A 20162-nucleotide genomic window follows, 5' to 3' on the forward strand; every position below is an offset into this window, starting at 1 on the left:
AAAAAAAAAAAAAAAAAAAAAAAAAAAAAAATGAAAAACTGTCATATGAAAGATTTTATCTGTGTTTATCTGTTGCTCAAGAGAGCAGTACTAGAATCAGTGGGTAAAGTGAGAGAAAGCTGATTTTCAATCCAAAATAAAGAAGAATTTCAAATATACATGTCTGGAATTTGATTGGGCTACCCTGCGCTTTCCCATCAATGCAAATGTTGTGGTGTGAACTGAGTAGCCCGCTTGCAGCAGACTCACTAAATATTCACATGTATGTAAATGACGATGACAAGGAGGCAACAGAGGAACCCGGTGGAAGGCTGAATTGCTAAGGCTTACTAACCAAGGACTTCTTTGACCCCATTTCTACTGCTAGGACTTTTCCAAGTCTCTCATGCTATACCTTGACTCCTGTCTCTGTTTCCCTTCCAGAAAGTCTTATCTGTACCAGCACACAGCAAGCATTCAAACATCTGTGAATGAAAAGAACAGGTTTCTGTCTCTTACCCTTGGTCTGTCCTTACCAACCTGGATGGTTCTGTGTAACGCCTTCTCCCCACACTCCTAATTTCCTTTCCTACTTCTCTGGTTACTCCTTTTCTGTGTCCTTCGCAGGCTCATCCTCTTCTAACTGGCCACTAAGTGTTGGGTTCCTAAGGCTCAATCATGGACCCTCTTTTCTTCTCATTCTATAGTCTCTGCTTAGGCACTCTCCCCTGGGCCCATGGTTTCAACATAACAATTTCCAATATTTTTTCACGAGCCCTGGTTTTCTCCCCTTTGAGCTAGAGACCTATATATCTAACTGCCTCTCTGATATCTCCTGTTGGCTGTATCAGAGGCACTTCAATAACAACATGGCTAAAACATTAAGTCTACCTGTTCCCAGCACCTGGAACCAGGCTCTCTTCCAGTATTCCTGTCTTAGTGAAAGGCGATGCCATTTATTCATCTCCACAGAGCAGTAATTTACCTCCCTCTCTCTCAACATCTGCAAAATATTTTTCTTCCTTCTTTTTTTTTTTTTTTGAGATGGAGTTTTGCTCTTGTTGCCCAGGCTGGAGTGCAATGGCACCATCTCAGCTCACCCGCTTCCCAGGTTCAAACAATTCTCCTGCCTCAGCCTCCCTAGTAGATGGGATTACAGGTGCATGCCACCACACCCAGCTAATTTTTGTATTTTTCATAGAGACAGGGTTTCACCATGTTGGTCAGGTTCGTTTCAAACTCCTAACCTCAGGTGATCCACCTATCTCGGCCTCCCAAAGTGCTGGGATTACAGACGTGAGCCACCAAACCCGGCCTCATTTTTTTTTTAAATGATATTGGGTCTCACTATGTTGTCTAGGCTGAGCTCAAACTCCTGGAATCAAGCTATCCTCCCACCTTAGCCTCCTGAAAACACCTGCAAATTCAATCCAATACTATAGTAATTCTTAAGCCTTTTGGTCTTAGAACCCCTTTCCACCTTAAAACTGAGGCCACTTAGCTTTTATTTATGTAGGATATATCAACTGATATTTACTGTATTTGAAATTAAAACTCAGAAATTTTAAAAACATTTTCTCAGGAGAAACCAGTGGAGGAAAAAAGAAATTTTAAGAATACAATCATATACAAGCACACATGCCATTAAGCCATTACAGTGATGACATCACCTCAGGCACATGACCTCTGGAAAACTCCACTGTACCCTTGTGAGAGAATTGAGTGTCATGTCTTAGCATGATTATGAAAATAATTTTGAGGGCCAGGCATGGTGGCTCGCGCCTGTAATCCCAGCACTTTGGGAGGCTGAGGCAGGTGGATCACGAGGTCAAGAGATCGAGACCATCCTGGCCAACGTGGTGAAACCCCATCTCTACTAAAAATACAAAAATTAGCTGGGCGTGGTGGCGCATGCCTGTAGTCCCAGCTACTTGGGAGGCTGAGGCAAGAGAATCGTTTGAGCCCGGGAGGTGGAGGTTGCAGTGAGCTGAGATCGCACCACTGCACTTCGGCCTGGTGACAGAGCAAGACTCCGTCACAAAAAAAAAAAAAAAGAAAAGAATTTTGAACTCACAGGGTCAAAGGATCCAAGGGACTCCCCAGGATCCACAGAACACACTTTGAGAACCACCAAAACGCCGTGTTCTGTCAGTTTTACCTCTAAATGTCACAAGTTCACCTGTTCCTTCCTCTCTGCACTTCACCAGCCTACTCCAAGCCCAGTTTTCTTTACCTGGACCATTGCATTAGCTTAATGCAGTTCCCTTGCATGCATTCTTGCCCCCTCCAATCTGTTATCCACACTGGAGCCAGATCGATCTTTTCAAAATACAAATATGAATATGTAACACCACCCACTCCTCTTCACTTAAAAACTCTAAAGTAGCTTTTCACCACTTTCCATGCAATGATCAGAATCTTAACCAGGGTCCTCAAGGCTCTGCCTCTCTCCCCAGCTTCATCCTGCTCTCCCCTTCCCCTTGCTCCCAGCTCTCCAGCTATCTGGACTTCTTTCCATTTCTCAGACATACCACACTTCCTCTTGCCATCAGGCCTCTGCTCTTGTAACATCCCCTGCCTGGAACCCTCTTCCTTGCATCCCTTTTGCCTAACTCCCAAATCCCTTTCATGCCTAAGGCTTTCCTGGCCCCAAGATCAGGATCAGGTCCCATCCCAAGATCAGGATCAGGTCCCATCCCTTAGTTATAGCCCACCATTTCTTTCTTTCTTTTTTTTTTGAGACAGAGTCTCACTCACTCTGTCACCCAGGCTGGAGTACAGTGGTGCAATCTCCACCCACTGCAGCCTCGATCTCCCAGATTCAAGTGATCCTCCTGCCTCAGCCCCCTGAGTAGCTGGGACTAGAGTCACTCACCACCATGCCCAGCTAATTTTGCATTTTTAGTAGTGATGGAGTTTTACTGTGTTGGCCAGGCTGGTCTCAAACTCCTGGCCTCAAGCAATCCACCCACCTCGGCCTCCCCAAGTGCTGAGGTTACAGTTGTGAGCCACCATGCCCAGCCATTTCTTAGTTATAGTCCACTTGCAGCACCACACACCTTTCAGTCACAGTTTGTAATTATACATTAATCACATCATAACAAGTAAATGTCTGTCTTTCCATGGATTGTAAAGGCCACAGGGACAGGGCCTGTGTTCCTTTTTGTTTCCCATATTTCTGGCACATAGTAGATACTTTGGTAATTACTTTTTTTTTTTGAGCTAGGGTCTCGATCTGTTGCCCAGCCTGGAGTACCATGGCACATTCACGGCTCACTGAAACCTCTGCCTCCCAGGCTCAAGTGATCCTCCCACCTCAGCTTCCCAAGTACCTGGGACTACAAACATGCACCACCACACTTGGCTAATTTTTGTATTTTTTGTAGAGACGGGGTTTTGCCATGTTGCCCAGGCTAGTCTCAAACTCCTGAGGCTCAAGCAATCCACCCATCCTGGCCTCCTAAAGTGCTGGGCTTACAGGCATAAGCCACCATGCCCAGCCAGTAATTATCTTTTGAACAAATGAACAAAAATGTAGTATGATGGAAGAGAGATAAGACAACATGATAGGTTGGGGCATGGTGGCTCACGCCTGTAATCCCAACACTTCGGGAGGCCGAGGCAGGTGATCATCTGAGGTCAGGAGTCAGACCAGCCTGGCCAACATGGCGAAATCCCACCTCTACTAAAAACACAAAAATTAGTGGGGAGTGGTGGTGTGCACCTGTAATAGGCTGAGGCAGAAGAACTGCTTGAGAGCACGAAGCAGGGGTTGCAGTGAGCCGAGATGGCATTGATGCACTCCAGCCTGGGTGACAGAGTGAGACTCTGTCTCGAAAAGAAAAAAGAAAAAAAGACAACATGATAAATATTGTAGTGGTGATGGGTATAAGGGGCAAACATTTTCAGTGGCTTCCCACTGCCTACCAAAAAAGTCTGAGTGCAGTTGAGAGTCCCTTAGAAAACACCCAGGCATCCTTTCTTGGCCTTCTCTTCCTCCTCCAAATGTATCAGCCAGCCTGCACCTGAAGGATAGTGAGCTCTCCACAGACATAGTCTAAAAGCCCTCTCTCCCCTTGTCCCCTATGGAAATCCTCCATAATCTTTCAAGGTCCAGCTGGAACAGCTCCCCTCAGAATGCATTTTCCAGATCATTCTAGTTAGAAATCATTTCTCCCATTTCTTGGCTCTATGGAAAGGCTCACAGGCTCAGCCCATTCTCAATGGGCCCAAACACGATGTTTGATAAGACCAGATTTCCCTTTTGATACAAGTTCCACAATTCAAGAAATGGGGGCTTTCTCCCCAGACTCTCAAAGGTGGGATCCACAGGAATCCTGGGTTAACTAGTAATAATCTACCTTACCCCAAACACACTGCAAAGCCCCTGGGGTTCTTGGAACCCACCAAGTTCTTTTGCGATCATGCCTGGCAGGTGCTCCTTACTATGCCTGAGATATCTCTCTCTACTTGATGCTCAGTAAATCTTCCTTGGAGTGTCAGCTCTGATGTTACCTTTTCTGTGAAAGCCCCTCTCTCCCAGGCGGAATCTGCTCCAGCCACCCTTGGTCTTCCAAATGTTTCACTGCAGCATTCATCTCAGCCCAACGGCTGGTACTTAACGCTTTGCTGAATGAAGGAAGCCAGGATCTAGGTATGCTAAGAGGCTGTGTTGCCCATTTTCCAGATAAACAGGAACTACTTCACAGAAATCTCATTCCTCAGCATTCTCAGCCAGGAAAATCATTTCCATATATAGCTCCCAGTAACATGGAGAAAGGGTCCAGTGGCTGAGTATTTAGCCCCTGCCTCCATGCACATATCATAGGCTCAGGAGACCCAGTTACTGCCCCATCAATCCTTACTGATTACAAGGGACCATGCTGCCCACCTCCATCCCCTCAATCTCTACAAGGACTAAGGAAAAGAGGCCAAGCTGGCAGAGCTTCCCAGGCTCTGAGGCACATAGATTCCAGGGCCAGAGACGCCGTGGCTAGGCTCTCCTTGCTAGGGTACTAGCTCTCCCTCCTCAACCAACACATTCCCCAATTATCTACAGAAATCTGAAATTCATATACAGACTTTCAGCCTGGCAATACTTACTACCAGTACTTGCCTGGATTCCAGAAGTTACTCAGTAAGGCAAAGTCAGTACCTCAGTAACATATTTTTCCTGCAACTCCCTCAGGAGGCATATTGCAAACAGACAAACTCAGCAACAGGATCAGTGCTTAGATCTCTCAAGCTCAGCTCAGGATCTTCAGAGGACAGTTCAATTTGAAGCAATTCTACCTATATGGATAAGGGCAAAGCTGGCTTTCTAGCAGCAGCAGGGGTCTCCAAAACATTAAGGCAGCAGGCTCAACACGATGTTTGATAAGACCAGATTTCCCTTTTGACACAAGTTCCACAATTCAAGAAATGGGGGCTTTCTCCCCAGACTCTCAAAAGTGGGATCCACAGGAATCCTGGGTTAACTAGTAATAATGCACAGGCCTGATTTAGATTCCTGTCCTGGGAAGGACTGGTAGCAGCCACAGAGCTTTCTGACTAGTTAGCAGAGGGTTGTATATACAGTTGGCCCTCCATATCTTCAGGTTCTGCATCTGTGGATTCAACCAACCACAGATTGAGAATATGTGGAAAATTATAAAAAAAAAAATAGCAAAAACATAAAAATAAAAATACAGCATAAGAACTATTTACGGCTGGGCGCGGTGGCTCACACTTGTAATCCCAGCACTTTGGGAGGCCGAGGCGGGTGGATCACGAGGTCAGGAGATCGAGACCACAGTGAAACCCCGTCTCTACTAAAAATACAAAAAAATTAGCCGGGCGTGGTGGCGGGCGCCTGTAGTCCCAGCTACTCGGAGAGGCTGAGGCAGGAGAATTGCTTGAACCCGGGAGGCGGAGCTTGCAGTTAGCCGAGATTGCGCCACTGCACTCCAGCCTGGGCCACAGAGTGAGACTCCGTCTCAAAAAATAAAAAATAAAAAAAAAAAAGAACTATTTACATAGTATTTACATCATATTAGGTATTATAAATAACCCAGAGATGATTTAAACTATAAGGGAGGATGTGGGTAGGTTATACGCAAATACTACACTATTTTATTTCAGGGACTTGGGCATCCACAGGGGTCTGGAACCAATCCCCTACAAATACAGAGAAATGACTGCACTATGTCAGTAGTCTCCTTTCTTTCCCAGACAACTTAGCTTGACTCTCTCAAAAGTTTCATTGGTCAGCATCTTCCCTGAAGTATAAAGACTTCTCAGGAATCATAAGCAAGAGGTTTAAGGTCAAAATTCAAACTTAGACCTGATTCCTAACTTTACAAGTCTCTATTCTTCACAAGAATGGTCAAAAGTGAGTGTAAACACAGCTGGAAGTTTTCAAGCAGATGTCTGAGGCGATCACTTTTTCAGGGATGTTTAAAAGGAATTTAATCACACTACTATTTCATTATATTTTAAGTTGCTTGAGAGTCAGGATACCATCCCAGTTATTTCTTTGCCCTTCCTCTCTAAATAAAATAAAGGCATAAAGGATTACTCTACACAGAGTAATAGTCAATAAATATTTGATGATTATTTAATTAACAAATACTTGTTTTTTTTTTAAATGTGGGCAGATAAAATAGAGGGGGAGAAAAAAGGGATGAAATACTCACTGACGGAGAGGTGCCTGCTTCTTGGCTCGGGAGGCTGGTAGATAGTATTTATATCCCCTGCGGACTGGGAAGCCTTGATCCGCACCTGTCTGGACACCCCAGAGTGGGGAGAGGAACTGTTCTGTAAAAGAAGAGGAAAAAGGCTGAGCTACATCTTTACACAGTCAGGCCTATCAAGGCCTTCTCACCCTTTTCCTAAGGACTCCCTGCAGGCTCAGCCACCTTCATGCTTTTAATACATGAGTTACCCAACTTTCCCCCAAATCTCACTCCTCTATTTGTCTCAGCAAACCACTATTCGCTCAAGGTAGTTTTACAGCTTCAATAATGTATGAGCGCTGAGACCTAGTGCCCCAGTTTAACAGGTGATGATCCAGACATGGAGGAATAACAGGCATTCCTGTAATAATCTGCAAAACAGAAAAGAGAGCTGTAAATACCCTCTCATAAAATTCTCCAGAGAGTTTAGGAAGAGTAGCAGAAAATTATTTCTGCAGAGGAGGGAGAATGGAGAGTGAATGATGGCAACTTCCCTCCCCAACAAAATTCTGGTTGCTATATATGTATTTATCTTATTGACTGATTGATTGATTGATACAGAGTCTTGCTATGTTGCCCAGGCTGGACTCAAACACCTGGGCTCAAAGGATCCTCCCACCTCAGCCTCCGCGTTAGCTGAGACTATACGTACATGCTACCATGCCCAGCTTATATATGTATGTTTAAAAGTAGCTCAATATGCTTCTTTTTCCCAACCATAATCACTCCCTGAAAATTAAGAAGATTCCAGGGTTTACATGTAAATCATCTCAGGATCATGTTCAATTGGGAAAAGCTATCATAAGTACCATTCTGCCAGAGAGAGGTCAAGGGCCTGAGAGGAGGGTCAGCAATCCTCTCAGCACCCACCCACTCTTTCCACCGGGCCCAGTCCAGCCACCAGAGAAAACTAAGCAACAAAGGGGGGCCTTTGCACTGAGAAAGCTTAAAACTAAATCCTGGAGGTAATCGAGTGATGTCAGGATGCTATTACAAATAAGCAGGGCACTGGTGAGAGTGGGGGTGAGAGCTCAGGATTTACAAACAAGTTGGTTCAAAGTTTCTACTTGCTCCTCTGTCTCCTCTACCTCCCCCTAACAAAAAAAGTCCGATCTAAACAAACTCTATATCCTGTCCTCCAGGAAAAAGGTTTCCCGCTCTCAGGGGAGAGTTCAGCTGCCAAGCAACCTCCTGTAGTCCCCATGCCAGACTTTATCACATGCAGGTTGTCTTGAAAAACTGTCTTGCTCTAACGGGAAGTCAGAACCAAGGGGAAGTGAATGTTCTTGCTGAAGCCTCCGATGTGCAATAGCTCTCTGCTAAGGGTCAAAAAGGAAACAACAGTCAAAGCCACATATTGGGGAGGCAGGCAAGTGAAGGGCAAGGGAGGGTCACAGTCTTGAACTCACAAAGACGAGGTGCATGATGAGCACCCTGCCACCTGCCTGAATGCAGGGCCTTACACATAGTGGGAATTCAATAAATCATGGCAACATGAATTTGAAATGTGTACCAAAGGACATACAATCTAAACCCTCAATTAAAAAATCTAAAAGCTAGGCCGGGAGTGGCTCATGCCTATAATCCCAGCACTTTGGGAGGCAGAGGCGGGCGGATCATGAGGTCAGGAGATCGATACCATCCTGGCTAGCACAGTGGAACCCTGTCTCTAATAAAAATACAAAAAATTAGCTGGGTGTGGTGGCGGGCAACTGTAGTCCCAGCTACTCGGGAGGCTGAGGCAGGAGAATGGCATGAACCCGGGAGGTGGAGCTTGCAGTGAGCCAAGATCGTGCCACTGCACTCCAGCCTGGGCGACAGAGCAAGACTCCGTCTCAAAAAATAAAATAAAATAAAATAAATAAAAAATCTAAAAGCTGAATTTCAATGGCCAGCACAAGCATAGATTTGTAAAAGAAAAGGCTGAGGTTGTGACAACAGGTTAGAAAGCAGGTGAAGAGAATCAGTGAAGGTCTCAAAGCAGAGCTTCTCACCCTTTAATGTATATATGAATCACCTGCAATCTTGTTAAAGTGCAGATTCTGATTCGGTAGGTCTGGGGAGGAGCTCAGAGCTTGCATTTCTAATCAGCTTCCAGGTGATGCTGACACTGCTGTTCCACGGGCCACACTTTGAGTAGCCACGTCTTAGAAGTGAGTCATGCCTCAATTGCAGGTAATGGTTCTCAACCCTAGCTGCCCATGAGAATTGCCTGTGGAGCTTTTTTTTTTTTTTGAGACAGAGTCTCGCTCTGCGCCCAGGCTGGAGTGCAGTGGCGCGATCCTGGCTCACTGCAAGCTCCGCCTCCCGGGTTCACGCCATTCTCCTACCTCAGCCTCCCGAGTAGCAGGGACTAGAGGCGCCCGCCACCACGCCCGGCTAATTTTTTGTACTTTTATTAGAGACAGAACCTGCCTCCCGGGTTCAGGTGATTCTCCTGTCCCCACCTCCTGATCACAGGCATGCACCACCATGCCCGGCTAATGTTTTTTTTTTTTTTTTTTTTTTCTTTTGAGACGGAGTTTCACTCTTGCTGCCCAGGCTAGGAGTGCAATGGCACGATCTCGGCTCACTGCAACCTCTGCCTCCCGGGTTCAAGTGATTTTCCTGCCTCAGCCTCCTGAATAGCTGGGATTACAGGCATGTGCCACCACGCCCAGCTAATTTTTTGCATTTTTAGTAGGGATGGGGTTTCTCCACGTTGGTCAGACTGGTCTCAAACTCCTGACCTCAGGTGATCTGCCCGCCTTGGCCTCCCAAAGTGCTGGGATTACAGGGGTGAGCGACCGTGCCCAGCTGCCTGTGGAGATTTTGACACCTAAGATCAACAGAACCTCTGGACATAGAGTCCAAGCACTGATATTTTTTAATATTCAGCCAAATTTTGAAAACCTCAATTTAAGGGGGCAAAAGGGAATGGTATGGTAAATAAAAATGAGGTTGCTTCAAGGGTTTAGGACACCTTGAATAAGACTCAGAAGTGGGGAAAAAGAGGAAGGAGGAAGGTGGGACTATGCCTGAGAATATAAGGGGACTGTCTCCGTGACAGGAGAGCCCATAGGTATGAACTGTGTAGCTAGCAGAACATTCTAAAGACAACAAATAGAATATGGTGTTTGACCATTCCATGAACACCTCACTAAAGGACTCTGGGTAGAAGTGTGCTGTGCTAACACAAACAATATGAAAAATTACCAGGAAACCATGTGCATCAAGATTTCAGTGACTGGAAGATAGGAGATCAGCAGAAAAATAAGTTACAAAAGTCTACCCACAAATTATCTCAATAAAAGATTTGGCAAGTGATTCAATGATGCAGGGAGGAGGTAAAACGGGGAGTGGGGTTGCTTTAGTTTGTTACATGGGAATGTAAGGTAAGAAATGGCACACTGGATCACCAAGAGCATCCTGTCCAGTCCTCTGTTTTAATGGTGGTACCAAGAGATATTTGCATGGAAGACCATGATAGTTATGATAGCTGTGAAAGCATCTGAGGTGATTTAATTAAATTTACAGCTTTATCATCCATGAATTTATTAAAGCCCTTTTTAAAATCTGCTTTGAAGCTATACAATTTCAGAATAATAGATGCCACATATATCATCTTTTTTCTTTTTGAGACAGGGTCTTGCTCAATCATCCAGGTTGGAGTGCAGTGGTGCAATCATAGCTCATTGCAGCCTGGAATCCCTTGGCTCAAGTGATCCTCCCGCCTCAGCCTCCCAGGTAGGTGGAATTGCAGGCATTTGCCACCACGACTGATTTTAAAACTTTTGTAGAGATAGGGGTCTTGCTATGTTACCCAGGCTGGTTTATCACTTGTTATGCAAATTATTTCTTTTTTGTTCTAAGATAATGCTCAATATTCAAGGAGTTCATCCAAATTGAGATTAGGTGAATAAATCTGTGTCTTCATTATCCATGCTCTTAGATGCTTTAAAGACTTTGATTATATATGCTTAGGCTGTCTTTCCTGACTAAAGAGTTCTAAACTTTTTTTTTTTTTTGAGACGGAGTTTTGCTCATCGCCCAGACTGGAGTGCAATGGCACAATCTCGGCTCACTGCAACCTCCACCTCCCAGGTTCAAGCAATTCTCCTGCCTCAGCCTCCCGAGTAGCTGGGATTGCAGGGATGCGCCACCATGCTCAGTTAATTTTGCATTTTTAGTAGAGACAGGGTTTCACCATGTTGGTCAGGCTGGTATCAAATTCCTGACCTCAAGTGATCCACCCACCTCAGCCTCCCAAAGTGCTGGGATTATAGGCATGAGCCACCATGCCAGGTCAAGCGTTCTAAACTTTTACACTGTTCATATATGAAAGTGACTCCAACTCCTTGAAAATTTTGTCTTCTGGACGTTTGCTAGCTCAGTTGTCTTCGAAGCTGCAGGGAACAGAATGATACAACATCTCACAAGTTCTCCTCATGGACAATATTATACTTCTGCTTGGCTTCTAATGATTTCCAACTGTGGAGGAACCTGGGTAAGGTTTCCCAAGGACTACAATAATTCTAAGATCCCTCTTCTGGGGCCGGGCGTGGTGGCTCACACCTGTAATCCCAGCACTTTGGGAGGCCAAGGCGGTCAGATCATTTGAGGTCAGGAGTTCGAGACCAGCCTGGCCAACATGGCGAAACATATGAAAAATACAACAGACAAACCAACCAACCAACCCAGCAACAACAAAACAGGTCTACCCTGGAGTCATACTCTAATTTTTTCTATTTTCCTCCCTTTCAGATCCTTTATCCCACTTTCTTTTTCTTCCTCTTCCTTCTCCTTCTTCTTTGTCAAATAGAAGATTGAGTTATTATCATTGATCCATACAAAGTCCCTCTCTCATTTATTTTCTTTAATTCCCACCTCCCATTTCTATTCCCTGTCTTCCCATGTGCAACCTTCCTAACATGTTTGATATGCATCTTTTTGTTTGTACGTATTTTTAGAAAATGTTTATTGTTTTGTGTGCAAAAAAAATTAATAAAATTCCTTCTAGTCCTAGAAAAAAACAAACAAAACGAAAGTTAAGACGCTAAATTTTATGTTATGTGTATTTTACCACAATAAATTGGAAAAAATAATTAACCTGGAAAAAAAAAAAAGAAAAGAAATGGTCAGCATAAGCAGCATTCCACCTAAACTTTGTCCTAGTCACTACACCCATACTTATGCTGCCATGTTGGCTGTCCACATAAAGAAAAGGAAAGGCTGTCAAGCATAAGAAAAGGAAATGGTGCCAAGAAACCTTCAGAAACATGCATCTGAAGAAAATTGGTAGAGGAATCAGTAATTGGAAGACAGATACAGATTGCAAACATTCTTGTGAAATGCAGGCCTCCAGGAATTCTTCAGGAGAGAAAACTGTGCATAAGGGATAATTCCCCACTTCTGACACCCCACAGACTGCCTGCCATTGGGTAAAGCAGCAGCTGATAAGTTATAAGAGGCCCCCAACCCATGGATTTTTCCACTGAACAAAAGGAAAAGTTTGTTTCCTACAAGTGTTCCAAGGGAAAGGCAAGGTGTTGTGGGAGTTGGGTTTATAAAGCATGACAGTCTCAAATCTTTGACAGTCTTTCCTAATCAGCACTGCCAAACGAATCAAATTTCTCTCGTTGGGGTCAAAATCTAATTGAAAAAACATAAATTTAGAGCACAAGAATTTTATTCTTTATCTTAAAGTATTTTCCTTCCTCCCTCACCATAAGTCAAATAACCTTTAGATGCAATGTTAACACTGACAATCTGGCTTTTCGGTGAAATCAAATGAAGAATGTTCACTGGCCACTGACAAGTGGGCTGTGCTGTGCTTATGCTCTCAATTTGGCAGTGGCTGAGGAACGAAAACGTCTGTCAAGGAGGCAAGAGAAGTTCCTGAAGGAAAGCAAGCTTTGTCTTCAGCTGCCAGACCATGACAGGGGCTACTTACATGGTTTCTGTCCTGGGACAACAGCAATATCCTAAGGCTTTTCATGCTTGAGCTTCTATCCAAAATGTCAATTGCTTTATCAAGATCATCTTGGTTTTTCAGCAGGATGGAGAGCTGTGATACAAGACACAGAAAAGGGAAATAATATAAAACAGAAGTTTATCTCAATGTTTCACTTTGCAGAAATAAAATAAACAAAAAATAAAAATAAGTTTGGAGGAAAACAATCTCACTGGATACTATGGGGTCTTAAAATATCTAGTTGAAACCATAGAGATTTTTTTCTCTAAATGTACAATTCAAAAATTTGTAGTACCTTTACATAGTTGTGCAACCATCATCATAATCCAATTTTAAAACATTTCCAGAACTCCAACAGGATCTCTTGTGCCCATTTATGGTCACTCCTCCTTCCCACCTCCAGCCCCAGGCAACCACTACTCTCTATCTCTATTGATTTGCCTTTTCTGGACATTTCATTCCATTTAGACTCATACAGTTCATACATATTCAATTCAATTCATAAAGATTCAATCTTTCTCATCTAGCTTCTTTCACTTAATGTTTTTTAGTTCATCCATGCTGTAGCATACCTCAGTACCCTGTTGTGAGACACTTTCTGAGAAGAGCTTCTTCTCCAAAAACATCATCAAGTTGCAAACAGTTATAGCCCCCATATTCTTTTCCAAATTAAGTAGGATCATGTCCCACTCTATCTCCAATTGTGCTGACATTAACAGAACACACAGAAAAGGAAGAGGAGGGGTGGAGGGATGGTCAGAGGATGAAAACTGTTATACAAATAAAAACACAAATTTAGACTGCATAGCACAGTTTAATATCTTTCTGTTTAAGGGAAAAGTCAGCGACTAGAACCTGAAAACTACCTCCTCCATTCTCACGGAGCTTTTCCCCCTTTGCTCGGCACTTCTCTCTCCTGTCGCCATATGAAGGACGTGTTTGCTTTCCCTTCCGTCATGATTATAAGTTTCCTGAGGCCTCTCCAGCCATGCTGAACTGTGAGTCAATTAAACCTCTTTCCTTTATAAATTACCCAGTCTTGGGCAGTCTTTTACAGCAGCGTGAGAACAGACTAATACACTCATACGTTCCAGTGAAGTATTAAATAGAAGGTCCCTGAGGGTACAAATAAGTCTCACTCACTGCAAAAAGCAGAGCATGTTATGAATACTTGGTATTAGGAGATTCATAAGATGCAAACATATGCCTTGCCTAGGACCTAGCAAATGTCAGATCTTATTCTTATTATTTTTTGGAGAGAGAGTCTTACTCTGTCGCCCAGGCTGGAGTGCAGTGGCACAATCTCAACTCACTGCAACGTCCACCTCCTGGGTTCAAGCGATTCTCCTGCCTTAGCCTCCAGAGTAGCTGGGATTACAGGTGCACATCACCACTCCCCACTAATTTTTTTTTTTTTTTTTTTTTAGTAGAGACTAGGTTTTGCCATATTGGTCAGGTTGGTCTTGAACTCCTGACCTCGAGTAATCTGCCTGCCTCAGCCTACCAAAGTGGTGGGATTACAGGAGTGAGCCACCACGCCTGGCCAGATTTTATACATGTATGGTAAACACAAAATCAAGCAAAAGTCCAATTAACTCATACAGTTCCCAATTTATAATACAAGATTTTTTTTTTTTTTTTGAGACAGCATCTCCCTCTGTTGCCCAGGCTGGAGTGCAGTGGCATGATCTCAGCTCACAGCAACCTCCACCTCCTGGGCTAAAGTGATCCTCCTGCCTCAGCCTCTCAAGTAGCTGGGATTACAGGCATGAGGCACCACACCCGACTAATTTTTGCACTTTTTGTAGAGATAGGGTTTCACCATGTTGTCCAGGCTGGTCTTGAACTCCTGAGCTCAAGAGATCTTCCCGCCTCAGCCTCCCAAAGTGCTGGCATTACAGGCATGAACCACTGCGCCTGGCCAAAAACACTACATATTTAAAATAAAATCTCAAAACTACTTATGGAATGGGAGAATGTTCTGCAAATCATATTATATTGCAAAAGAATTTCTTCCTGTGGACATTCAAAGTGGGAATAAATAAGAATGGTTCGGAAGGGAGTTAAATAAGAATGGTTGGGAAGGGAGTTAAATAAAAAAAACCAAGTAGGCTGGGGATAGTGGCTCACACCTGTAATCCTAGGAGGCTGAAGCGGGAGGATCACTTGAGGCCAGGAGTTTAAGACTAGCCTGGGCAAAATAGTGAGACCCCCATCTCTACAAATTTTTTTTTTTTTTTTTTTTGAGATGGAGTCTCGCTCTGTCGCCCGGGCTGGAGTGCAGTGGCGCAATCTCGGCTCACTGCAAGCTCTGCCTCCCAGGTTCACGCCATTCTCCTGCCTCAGCCTCTCCGAGTAGCTGGGTCTACAGGCGCCCGCCACCAAGCCCGGCTAATTTTTTTGTATTTTTAGTAGAGACGGGGTTTCACTGTGGTCTCGATCTCCTGACCTCGTGATCCACCCGCCTCGGCCTCCCAAAGTGCTGGGATTACAAGCGTGAGCCACCGCGCCCGGCCACAAAAATTTATTTTTAATTAGCTCAGTGTGGTGGCATGTGCTTATAGTCCCAGTTACTGGGGAAACTGAGGTGGGGGGATCACTTCAACCCAGGATGTCGAGACTGCAGTGAGCCATGATTGCACACTGCACTCTGGTCTGGGCAACAAAGTGAAACCCTGTCTCAAACCAAAAACAAAAACAAAACCCACAGTGACATATCACTTTACACCTACTAGGATGGCTATTAAAAAAAAGAAAATAACAAATGTTGGTAAGCATGGTGGAGAAACTGCAGCCCTCATTGATATGGTTTGGCTGTGTCCCCACCCAAATCCCATATTGAATTGTAGTTCCAATAATCCCCATGTGTCGTGGCAGGGACCTGGTGGGAGGTAACTGAATCACGGGGGTGGTTACCCCCATGCTGCTGTTCTCATGAGATCTGATGGTTTTATAGGGGGCTTTTTCTCATTTGCTTGGCCCTTCTCTCTCCTGTTGCCACGCGAAGGACGTGTTTGCTTTCCCTTCCGTCGTGACTGTAAGTTTGCTAGGCCTCCCCAGCCATGCTGAACTGTGAGTCAATTAAACCTCTTTCCTTTATTTATTTAAAAAAAAAATTTTTTTTTTTTGAGACGGAGTCTCAACTCTGTCGCCCAGGCTGGAGTGCAGTGGCGCAATCTCGGCTCATTGCAACCTCCGCCTCCCGGGTTCAAGTAATTCTTCTGTAGCATCAGCCTCCTGAGTAGCTGGAACTACAGGTGTGCGCCACCATGTCCAGCTAATTTTTGTATTAGTAGCAGAGACAGGGTTTCACCATGTTGGCCAGGCTGGTCTTGAACTCCTGACCTCGTGATCTGCCCACCTCAGCCTCCCAAAGTGCTGGGATTAACAGGCCTGAGTCACTGCACCTAGCCACCTGTTTCCTTTATAAATTACCCAGTCTCAGGCAGTTTTTTACAGCAGAATGAGAATAGACTAATACACTCATAAGTTGCTAGTGGGACTGTAAAATTGTGCAACCATTATAGAAAAGCTGGGCAGTTCCTCAAAAAGTTAGAGTTATCTTATGACCCAGAAATTCCATGCCTAGGTATATACCTTATAGAATTGAAAACATATGTTCATTTAAACACTTGTATACAAATGTTCATAGCAGCACTATTTAATCACCAAAAAATGAAAACAACCCAAATGTCTATCAATAGATGAATAGATAAACAAAATGTGGTATATCCATAAATGGAATATTTATTATTCAGCCATAAAATAGAATGACATACTGACAACATGCACAGATGACCCTTGAAAACATATGCTTAGTCAAAGAAGCCAGACAAAAAAGGTCATGCACTGTATGATTCCACTACACGAAATGTTCAGAATAGGTAAATCCAAAGAGACAGAAAGATAAGTGCTTACCAAGAGCTGGGAAGAGGAGAGAAAGGGGAATAACTGCTAATAGGTACAGGGTTTCTCTTTGGAGTGATAAAAATGTTCTGGAGGCCAAGTGCGGTGGCTCATGCCTGTAATCCCAGCACTTTGGGAGGCTGAGGCAGGCAGATCACTTGAGCTCAGGAATTTGAGACCAGCCTGGGCAACATGGTGAAACCCTGCCTCCATAAAAAAATACAGAAAAATTAGCTGGGTGTGGTGGTGTGTGCCTATAGTCCCAGCTACTTGAGGGGCTGAGGTGGAGGGATCGCTTGAGTGCAGGAGGTCAAGGCTGCAGTGAGCCGTGTTTGCGCCACTGCACTCCAGCCTGGGCGACAGAGCAAGACTCTGTCTCAGAAAAAAAAAGAAAATGTTCTGGAATTAGATAGTGGTGTTGGTTGCACAACTCTATCAGCATACTAAAAACCACTGAATGGTATACTTTTAGATGATAAATTTTTTAATCTCAATAAAACTATAATTACAAAGACATAAATAAATAAAATCTCAGTAGATTTTTCATTTGGGATTCTTAGATCCTGACAGTGCAGGGTTTCAAGGGCAAACAAAAGAACAGAATAGAGGGATTTTAAATTAATCAAATGTAAGTTAGTCAACTCCTGATCATTAACATTAGTAGAGTATGTTAAGACATGTATGAACTAAAATAATAACAATGATTTATATGTGGCTTTAGAATAAAGAAACATCAGGAATTCTTAATGGAAATATTAACTGAAAAAGAAAAGAGTACTAAATCATTCAGAAAAGTCTTTACTGAAAGAAAAATTTTAACTCCTCATCAAATAAAATAAAACTACACAGTGATGATCTGGTTCTCCAAGGGTCATGATGTTGCCCAGCTTTCTTGTCTTGCACCCCTAACTCAGTTTGCTCGAGGTACACGTTCTTTACTCAGCATAAATACACTGCAAAGCACCAGCCTAAGCTGATTGTAGTCTTTAATATTCTTCTTGGAGCTGGGAAAGCAGCCCAGAAACTGACAGTCAAAAGAATTCCTTCCTGGGTGATATTCAAAGTAGAAGTAAATAAGGACCGCTGGGGTGGAGTGAGGAGGAGGAGGAGTTAAAGAACTTATTGGAGCAGGTGCTAACATTTGAAACAAGCTCCAATCAGAAGAAACTCTGAGAGAAGAATCCTGCATTTATGACTGTAATAGATGACCTACTCACTGGTTTTTTACACCTCCCTAGCCCCTGCTAAACCCTCTGGATTCTTGTTAAGGCTGTGCTGGGGGAAAAAAAATAAGATACTCCTACAAAATGTAAAGGAGACAATATAAGCCCTAGCCCTGGTACCATACCTGATTCCACCATGGAATATTAGAGCTATCTGCACTGATTAAGTAGGGGGAATGAAGATGGCTGAGATGGCTCAGTAATCTCCCATGTAGTAAAACACAGAAATCCCAGAGTTGTTGGAATTAAGAAAAGGGGTCTAGAAATGAAAACCTGCAGATGATATTAGAGAAACAAACTTTAAAGGCTCTGTTAAACAGAGAGAAAAAAGGTAGGCATCTGCCCCTCTTGTCCCTGCCCCATCCATCTGCCTTCTCACCTCATTGTTCATGTAATGTAGATCAAGAGGTTGTCCAAATACTGTTGTCACCTTGTGCTCCACATCTTCGTATTTCACAGGCCGGCTGAACGCTATAATTCTGAAAAGAAACAGAAAGAAAGGTTGGTTAATTGTATACTTAAAATGTAGGGTTTAAAAAGCAATGGTCTGAGTATATTCTTCCTTTCTTCTCAACATAGGATTCTGTTTTCTTTCACTCAATTTGCCTTTTCCCGATTGTTTCCTTTTTTCCTCTTCTCTACCATTACCTTTCACCCTCTGAGCATCTATCTATCAGGTTTGACAACAGTACCCACAACTATTGCTCAATCCCAACCATTCATCTACCACTTCAACTTAGACTCTTCTGCCAATGACAAAAGAAGCCACTAGATTTAAAAACTATGTTCCAACGATGAGAACACACGGACACATGCGGGGGGGAACAATACACACTGGGGCTGTAGGGACTTGGGGAGGGAGAGCATCAGGAAGAATAGCTAATGCCTACTGGGCTTAATACATAGGTGATGGATTAATCCGTGCAGCAAACCACCATGGCACACGTTTAACTATGTAACAAACCTGCACATCCTACACATGTACCCCAGAACTTAAATAAAAGTTGAAAGAAAGAAATTATTTAGGAAATAAGCTAGAAAACGTAGAGACTGGAGTAGCAGTCCTGAAAACATGGCCTCAACTCCTAAGGGCCTCAACTCCACGACTTGAAAGGTCTTTTCCATTGTTCATCTTTGAGATGCCATAAGAATCTCCATACTGATTTTCTTCAGAATTAAGATTTTCTACTACAGAGTCACAGGAATTCCCCCTTGAGTTGGTGATATGCCTGATCAGTTTTCTTAACCAGTGATGTATCTGTGCATGTAAGTAGTACTGACATTAAAGCTTTTCTGGAGAGACTCATTAGGTCAGTTCGAAGAACAATTTCTACAAATATAAGGTAGAGTAAGGACTCATCCAAAGAGGTGTAAAATATGATTTGTTATGAAATACTTCAGCAAAATTTAAAAGTGGGAATTGATAAAACAAGACTGGGAAAATGTTAGTAATGTTGAAGCTGGGTGACAGGTCCATGGGAGTTCAGTTTAATACTCTGTCTACTTTTGTGTGTGCTTGAAATTTCCATAATAAAAAGTTGTGGGTTTTTTGTTTGCTTGTTTGTTTTGAAACAGAGTCTCGTTCTGTCACCTAGCCTGGAGTGCAGTGGCATGATAACGGCTCACTGCAGCTTCAACCTCTGGGGCTCAGGCGATCCTCCTGCCTCAGCTTCCCAAGTAGCTAGGACTACTGGCATGCACCGGCTAATTTTTTATTTTTTGTAGGGATGGGCCTCAATAAGTTGCCCAGGCTGATCTCAAACCTCTGAACTCAGGCAATCCTCCCACGTCAGCCTTCCAAAGTGCTGGTATTATAGGTGTAAGCCACTATGCTTGGCCAATAAAAAGTTTTAATCAATGTATTAGGTTGAACTATATGAGACTACCGATGGCCAACCATTTTATATGGGTTCAACCCAATACTCTAAAACATAGATGATTAAAAATAATCAGAGACAAATTAAACAGAAAAGAATATCAGAAAGAAACTCATACACACACATACTCTCAAATTTATATAAGAAAATACAGAATTTAAAAAAATCTTGGGGGCCAAGCACTTTGGGAGGCCAAGGTAGGAGGCTCACTTGAGGCTAGGAGCTCAAGATCAGCCTGGGCAAGATGGTGAGCCCCCCTGTCTACTAAAATTTTTTTAAAAAAATTAGCCAGGTGTGATAGTACATGCCTATAGTCCCAGCTACTTGGGAGGCTGAGGTGGGAGGATCACTTGAGCCCAGGAGGTCAAGGCTGTAGTGAGCTGTGATCATGCCACTATACTCCAGCCTAGGTGACAGAATGAGACCCTGTCTTAAAAAAAAAATATATATATATATATATATATACACACACATATATATATATATATATACACACACATATATATATATA

At 43.4% G+C, this 20162-nt stretch overlaps 1 protein-coding gene across 5 annotated transcripts in view; it reads right to left on the minus strand.

Moving 5' to 3' along the window:
• MAP3K3 (mitogen-activated protein kinase kinase kinase 3) overlaps nucleotides 1-20162 on the minus strand; it is a 73705-nt gene that overhangs the window by 23784 nt on the left and 29759 nt on the right. For all 5 annotated transcript variants that reach the window (XM_058431956.1, XM_058431955.1, XM_058431954.1 and 2 more), the window contains 3 exons: nucleotides 18154-18253; nucleotides 12625-12738; nucleotides 6654-6774 (listed from right to left, as the gene is read on the minus strand). In XM_058431956.1, the coding sequence (XP_058287939.1) occupies nucleotides 6654-6774; nucleotides 12625-12738; nucleotides 18154-18253 (335 nt within the window). The remainder of the gene's footprint in view (nucleotides 1-6653; nucleotides 6775-12624; nucleotides 12739-18153; nucleotides 18254-20162) is intronic.

Source organism: Hylobates moloch, unplaced genomic scaffold (genome assembly GCF_009828535.3).
Source record: "Hylobates moloch isolate HMO894 unplaced genomic scaffold, HMol_V3 SCAFFOLD_19, whole genome shotgun sequence".
Taxonomy (NCBI): Eukaryota; Metazoa; Chordata; class Mammalia; order Primates; family Hylobatidae; genus Hylobates; species Hylobates moloch.